General features: G+C 49.6%; 1 protein-coding gene and 1 long non-coding RNA gene across 2 annotated transcripts in view; both read left to right on the forward strand.

Annotated features, from left to right (window-relative positions):
- The window catches only part of HSD11B1 (hydroxysteroid 11-beta dehydrogenase 1), a 7,089-nt gene extending 1,390 nt beyond the window's left edge, over positions 1–5,699 (forward strand). Inside the window, exons 3-7 of the mRNA XM_019514055.1 lie at positions 281–411; positions 790–901; positions 1,101–1,286; positions 1,968–2,111; positions 3,944–5,699. Of these exons, the coding sequence (XP_019369600.1) occupies positions 281–411; positions 790–901; positions 1,101–1,286; positions 1,968–2,111; positions 3,944–4,164 (794 nt within the window). The 3' untranslated portion in view covers positions 4,165–5,699. The remainder of the gene's footprint in view (positions 1–280; positions 412–789; positions 902–1,100; positions 1,287–1,967; positions 2,112–3,943) is intronic.
- LOC109295287 overlaps positions 1–7,392 on the forward strand; it is a 21,995-nt gene that overhangs the window by 9,544 nt on the left and 5,059 nt on the right. The gene's annotated exons all lie outside the window — the stretch shown is intronic.

The raw sequence follows: 7,392 nt of genomic DNA on the forward strand, positions 1-7,392 counted from the left end.
TGAGATACTTTAATAAGGCACTGCCAGAGTTTTTTTTTAATCTTTCTGAACTCCCTTAACAAAGTTAACTACTCTCTCCAGAAGTTTTTCTTGGAGAAGGAAAAAAGAGATTGCTTGTTGCAGGGGGAACTGGGGCTCTCAGCTGCCTCTGAGCAGGCTTGCTCAGTTAGCAGGCTGAATTGGCTTGTTCCCCATCTTGGTTTCATGACTGCTGTAGGCACTAGAGAAAATATGTCTTTGGTGTCCTGGCATGTCATCCTCCTCATGCCTTCCTCTCCAGAGATGCTGAAAGGGAAGCGAGTGATCGTCACGGGAGCGAGCAGCGGAATTGGAGAGCAAATGGCCTACCACCTGGCACACATGGGATCTCATCTTCTGATCACGGCACGGACAGAGGCCAAGCTACAGAAAGTAAATGGCAAGCCGAGCACTCACATATGCATGCCTGTGACACTGCACACACTTACATGCCAAGGTTAGTCTCGTGTCACAGGTACATAGGTATGCACGCACTCACAGACTTGCTGTGGGAGAATCGCATAACGTGCACATACACGCTCACAGATGTGCACGCTTATGGCTGCACATCAATAGATGCACTCTTGTTTGCACACACTTGCTCCACACACTTGCTCCAGTTCCTTCTGTGCTGCTTGAAGGATGCACGATGCAGTCACTGTATCCCCCAAGCCACACAATCACCCTCAAAGACCCCAGGGATGTGACGCCAGGCTCTCGGAGGGTTGGCAGTGGGAAATAGGTTCCTACAATGTTCCCATCACGTTTCAGGTCGTTGCACGGTGTCTAGAGCTGGGCGCAGCATCCGCGCGGCACGTGAGTGGCAGCATGGAGGACACGGCCTTTGCTGAGCAGGTGGTGAAGGCGGCGGAAGAGTTACTGGGTACGTTAACAGCTCGCTGCCTGGAAACCACCAGCAGTCCCTTGCCATGGGGCAATGTAGAGAGGCCCAGTCACCCCTTAACCATGTCATGGTCTATCTTATATGCATGTCAACTAGGAGAGGATAGGGGAGAAGGGTTGGGCTGCATCTCCATCCTCATTTCACTCCACCCACCGTAAAGCAACCCCTTGCTTTGCAGGAGGCCTGGACATGTTGATCCTCAATCACATCGGCAGCTCGTACTTTCACTACTTCGACGGCGATGTCGGGCACGTGCGGAAGCTCCTTGAGACTAACTTTCTCAGCTACGTGGCCATGACCGTCTCTGCCCTGCCGATGCTCAAGGAGAGCGGGGGCAGCATCGTGGTGGTTTCCTCCATGGCAGGTCAGCTACGATTCAGGGTTAAGATTGTACAGGCTGATTTTCCAGTGTGGAAAACCCAGTACTCCCAGGGGGTTGAAGGGAGAGACCCACTTTGCTCAATTCAGTCCCCATTTGGTTTTCTAGGGTGCTTGCCTCCAATTCATGGACAGTGAGCACCTCCACACTCAGGCATAAGAGCCAGGCTACAGTTCTCCCAGCACCAGAATTACAGTCCAGCTGCAAAAGGGAAGCATGTGGATTCCTCTTTGGATCTGCCCTTTGGCTGCCCACAGGTGTTTGCTTTGTGTTGGTGGATCAAATTCAGTACCAAGCTGACCCCTAGCTGGTAGTTCTCTATTGCATGTGAATTATCCCAATGATGGGGCCCCTATCATAATCTCTGGGGACTGAAGGGGCCACAGGGAGACAACTGCTCTGCTCATCATCCCCCCCGATTACAACTGTCAGGGATGCAGAAGGTGGAGGCTAACACTGCTGTCTGACTTAGAAGGATCTTTAAAAGGGTTGGAAATGAATGGGATTAGGTACCCAGCTCTCTAACGGTCCTTTGTATTTCTGGGCTGTGTCCCTAGGGCTGGCCTAGAAACACCAATGCAGGTTTTACTTTTCACAATGTTTTTTTCCCCCAGTGACAGCAAACTTTATGCAGTGCTACAAATGAAACTTAACCTTTTGTCCTAGGTAAAGTCGGGTTTCCCTTCACTGTTCCATACTCCGCGACTAAGTTTGCCCTGGATGGCTTCTTCAGCTCCTTGAGGCAGGAATTCGCTCTTCAAAACACCAACATTTCCATCACGCTCTGCATCCTTGGCTTCATCAATACTGGTAAGACCGATGCTACCTGGACCTTGCTGATGAGAAAAGAGTCACGGTCAGATGATGAGCTTTTTACCTAACCCTGCCAGACAGTTCTCTCCTTCCTTCATGGATCCCCCTGGCAGCTGCTGCAAGCCCCACAAGAAGATAAGGGGCTCCATACCGATCACAGCATAGGACCCTGTAACTCAGCATCCTGTTTGTCACTGTGGCCAAGAGTGGGGGCTAAGGAGAAGTGTATTTATCCAGACTGATTGATCCCCTGCCCCTCTCCCCGCTGCTTCCAGTGTTCAGAAGCCTAGCACATCCTAATCTTCAGGATAAGGGCTCGCTCCTTATTGCACCCCTCACTATAATGCTGAATACCCACTAACAAACCCACCTTCTGTGAATTTTCCCAATCCCGTTTGAACCTAGTCAAATTATCAACTTCCAAAACTTCCTGAAGCAGTGAGTACCACAGGTTAATGACACGTTCTGTGAAAAAGAACTTCCTTTCACTCATTTTAATCCTGCCATCTAATAACTTCATTGATGTCCCCTAGTTCTAGCACTGTGCTAGTGAACTGTCCAGGCCCTTGACCTTTCCTGGACCATTTCTAGTTCTACTAGATCCTTCTGGAGACAGGGAGGGGGATGTGGGGGAACCACAAACACACATGGTATTCAAGGCATGGGCACAATAATATTTTCCTTTTCTATCATAACATTCCCTTTTTAATCACTGCTAGCATCCTATTTGCCTTGATAATTGCCACCAAACAACGTGGTTTTTGGAGAACTATGCACAGACATTTGGAAATCTCTTTGCTCAGAAAACCTTAGGGTTCGTGGAAGGGACTTCCAGGGTCTTCTGGCCCAAGCGCAGGCATGAATGCAAGGCAGCAGTAGTACATGAGTAGCAAAGGCTAACATAGAGCTTATCGTCATGTATGTGCATCTTGGGTTATTCATTCCTGCATGCGTTGCTTGGCACTTCTCAGCCTCAAAGTTCACTTGCCATTTTCTTGCCAATTGACTTGCATATGGGCTGTGCCCAGAAACTTCCTTCTCACACCAGCCTGAAAACATGCATTGCCCTGCCTGGGTTGACCTAGTAGGACAGTACCGTCTCCTCCACCAAACCCCAGCGTCAGTACACACTTCTTTCTCAGCACCTGCAAGGAGTCAGACGCATCTAAACAATAATAGAGCAATGGCTAGGCTATACATTGCTCTGAATAGCAGTCAGTGTAAATCTATAGGCCAGATTCTCAGGTGGGGTAAATCAGCACTGAAGCTAATGAGGATATAACCGGTCACAGTGCTAAAGCTCTCATTTTATATACTCCCGTAATTGCATGAACTAATAGTCATGGGGCACAGGAGCAGATATTCACGTTTTCAGGCGGGCTCCTCCACCCAGAGGCCTTGGGGTTCAGATGCCGCCTAGTCACATCTGCTCCTAGCAAAAGGACATAGGAGCAAGCTAAAGGGAAAGTCCAAGAGCCCATTGCCATAAAATGTGTAGCCAAGATCTTCTCTTTGGGAAGCTATAGTGGACTCTCACAAGGGTGTATGCCTGCAGTGCAAGGGACAGGTCTCCACCCTCAACTACACCAAGTCATTCAAGGTCGGGACGAAGGGGTCTCTCCTTCCAAGTACAGTAAAACCACCTGAACCAACACCATCATCATGGTGTCATGTAAGGCATCAGAAGAGGAGCTGCACACACAAATCCACAGGGGCTCTTCCCTTATTGAGTACTTTGAAAACGATTGCAGGCTCTGGAGGCTGAGTAGAGCTCACTTATGCAGACCATTGCACATCCAACCAAAGCGCACTTTCTTTTCCCACCTTAGACAGTGCCATGAAGGCTGCTGCAGACGTGGTGCTTATCCCCCCTGCACCGAAGGAGGAGTGTGCGCTGGAAATCATCAAGGGGGGAGCCCTCCGCCAGCGGGAAGTCTACTACACATATGCAACTATCAAGTTCTCCCTCCTGCTCCGGGACTGGGCTGCAGACCTCCTGGATTATCTCATCCGTAGGGAGTACAACCTGGAGAACGTAGAGAAAAAGTAATCTGTAGCCAACTTCTGGTGCTTTCCCTATTCCTACCCTCTCGCATACCCTTGGCCAAGGCCAGGCAATCTGTGCAGCTCCCCAGCACAGGTCCCTCATTTAGGGAAAGCAAAGCTCGGACCCCAAATATTATGATCCCAGGATCCCATGGCACTTGACGGTGTGCGTCCATCCCAGTCCTTGAAGGAGGAGTAATGAATGCTAGGCTGGAAAAGCTCAGGTTTTGGGCTAAGGTTTCTGAATTTGGTGCTCTGGGACTGCATTCCCTACCCTAAGCCCTCCTTTGTCTGCCCTCCGGCCCCTGCAGCTGAGCTGATTAAGGATTAAGAGACCCAGGGAGTACTGTCTTCAGAAAGTTCCTGTGTCCCTCCTTTGGGGGCTGTATCAGCCAGCTGTGTGAGAAGAGCCTTTGCATAGCCCGTCACAGGGGAAAGGAGCTTAGTCTATCCTTTCTCCCCCTCTACCGGCGCATAAGAGCTTTGCAGCAGGTAGCTTCATGGCAGTGATGAGATACCCTAATTAAGACAGCCCCAGAGGGCTGAAATCTGACTGTTGGTTTGAAAGAAAAAAAAAACCCCTCTCTGCTGGGATGTTTCAGGTGAGAGACACTCCCTGAAGGCCTTGATTTTGCATGGGGCTAGCAGACCACATGCATTTTGACTGGAGGCTGCAGTTCCTTCAGACGGGTGCACACTCTTGTCCACGGAGTGCAGGCTGAAAATCCAGAAAAGCTGTATCCTGTCCCAGGCACAGTCACATAATTTCTACCCTAGAAATGTGCTAACTTCTGCTCAAGAGATGAGAATGACATGCCTGAGAGTCGGGCCCCTTGCCTTTTGAGGTCCAGCACCCACAAAGTCAGAGGTTATCATGCCTGAAAAAAACCACAAAAACAAGCCAACCAGCTAACTGAAAGAGGCAGAAATCCAGAAAAGCTCATTGCTTTTTAGTCTGCAGTATTCAGAAAGGCAGAAGCACCAGTACAGAGTGCTCGGCTGGCAATGCGAGGACCCAGGAGCACCCGAAAAGTCTCGAATGCCAGCCCAAAAATGTCTTTAACCTCCCGTTCTGACCCCTTCAGTTCTGGAGCATGGCCAGATACCAGGTGGTATTTACAGGACGGGGCAATGCGAGCTGCCTCCAGCCAAGAGCAATGCTAGGAAGAACCAGTCTCCGGTTTCTTTCCCCCCAGTTTGTAGCCTCCTCACATACAAAATTGGAGCTGGACAGACTTTCAAAATACAAATGATTTTTTTTACTCCACACCGGAGACAAGAATAATTTTTCCCAACATGTTCAACCCTTTCCCAGCCAGCAATAAATGTTTATTATTATTGCACAGATATTCTCCGCTTCCCAAAGAGTCCTCAACAGACAGACACTGCTGGGCTTCAAAGATCGTAGCCAAGAGCAATATTTCACAGCACAAAAGACTGAATCCCCTACAGCTGCCACAGCCAGCCCAGATTGATCCCTCCCACTAAGGAAAATGTGGTAACATGAACTAATTATTAAACTAAAAATGACTAACTTTACAGGTGCGTGAGCACTCTTTTGTTCCCCACCTCTCCCCACAATCCTGGGGCTCTGCCCACTCCACACTGTGAATGAGCCCCGTGCTACTGGCCTGTCTTCATGGAGGTGCACGCGTGTGACAAGGCTGCATGTTTGCACAGATAATGTTGCACGCGTGTAGGTATGCCTGCCTGGAAACTCATTTTGGTTCAAGATGGAGTCTTTCCATTTAACTCCAAGTTTGGTATTGGCCTCGCTCAGTTAGAAGGTGAGATGTCTCACAGAAATCACCAGTGGTACAAAACCCAACGTACATGTAGTTATCTCAGTATGGAGTCCCCCATTCCCATTAGCTTATTCTTTCCTTCTGCACAGAAAAATAGCTACACTTGTTCAAGGACCTTTCGTTCTTCCCCATCCAAGCTTTCCGCTTTTTGTCTCCATTTTATTTTCATTCTCTTCTCTTTCTGTTGGTCTTCCCCCTTCTCTCTTGCTTAAAAATCACTTTTGGTCTCATAACCTGCAGTTTTGAAGTCAGGGCAACAAGGTCATCACTTCAGTGATATGCAGACAATGCAGTCGTGTGCAAAGGTATGGAAACTAGTTTGGGGACAGGAAGCGGGACAGCCCTTTCTCTGCCTGGTTCCCTGATGTAGAACACGTATAGCTTTTCTAATCCAGTTTGTAAAAGGGAGGATTTTAAACAGAGGAAAAGATTTAGAGGGGTGGTGATGGGGGATGCTACATAAAGCAAACATGAGCATGAGCAGCCTCGTCACAGGGCAGCCCAGGGGTCCGGACGTGGACTACCAGGCACAGATGCAGGATGAAGGACAGGTGCCTGGACACAGGGGCCGGCGAGGAGGCCACAGGCACACATTCAAATCCACTGTCCTTCTTGCGTGGTAGGAGAAAGCACGTGAGAGAGCCAGCTGAACAGTGGTTGCTCAGGTGGCGTGTTTCAAGAAAGCAAGCGGCCCCACACCGGGACGACAACAGGCAAAAACGAAGGCTTTCCTGACGCAGAAGTCAGAGCTCTCAAAGGACCCGAAAAAGGTTCAAAGTGCCCACACTGAACTGAGGGGTGTAATGAAACCCCAGATACCAGCAGTGAGTGGGGGAAGGAACAGCTGCCCACTTGCAGAAGGAGCAGTCTTGAACCCAAGCTCAAAACGCCCATTGGACTAAAATGCTCCCTGCCTTGGAAAAGGAAGTGGGAGATGACACAACTCTGGTTTACAGGATCCTCACAGCTCCACCGAAAACCTGGCTGCGTACAACACCATCAGAAGCTAAGACACAAATCCTGCTTAGAAGGCAGTGTCAGCAACCCAACTTTCCAAGGCCCACTGATCCCAAGGTCTACAGCGTGGTGTCTGAACCAAAAAATAAATAAATAAAAATAAAGAGTCACCACATCAAAACTCCCTGACCTTTCCATGGCTTTCTTCCCTCCTCGTCAGCTGACTCCCGCTTGTGTGTCATCTTTCTGCTTCGGGGCCTATAAGAAACAGAGACAGATGCTGCATACGACTGACCACCTTGGAGGACGGGGCTGCGGGTCACAACCTGGCTCCCTTTCTTACCTGAATCTGCTGCCAGTATGTCCTCCATTGATGGAAATGGGGAAGTGCAGATATCTGCGGGCTCGGCTGCTGACACCCGGGCCAGCCAGGAGCAGAGCGCGACGGGTCGGGACCGGACACAACTGCT

The sequence above is a fragment of the Gavialis gangeticus genome, unplaced genomic scaffold (assembly GCF_001723915.1).
Source record: "Gavialis gangeticus isolate Ggan-Ray unplaced genomic scaffold, GavGan_comp1, whole genome shotgun sequence".
Lineage (NCBI taxonomy): Eukaryota > Metazoa > Chordata > Crocodylia > Gavialidae > Gavialis > Gavialis gangeticus.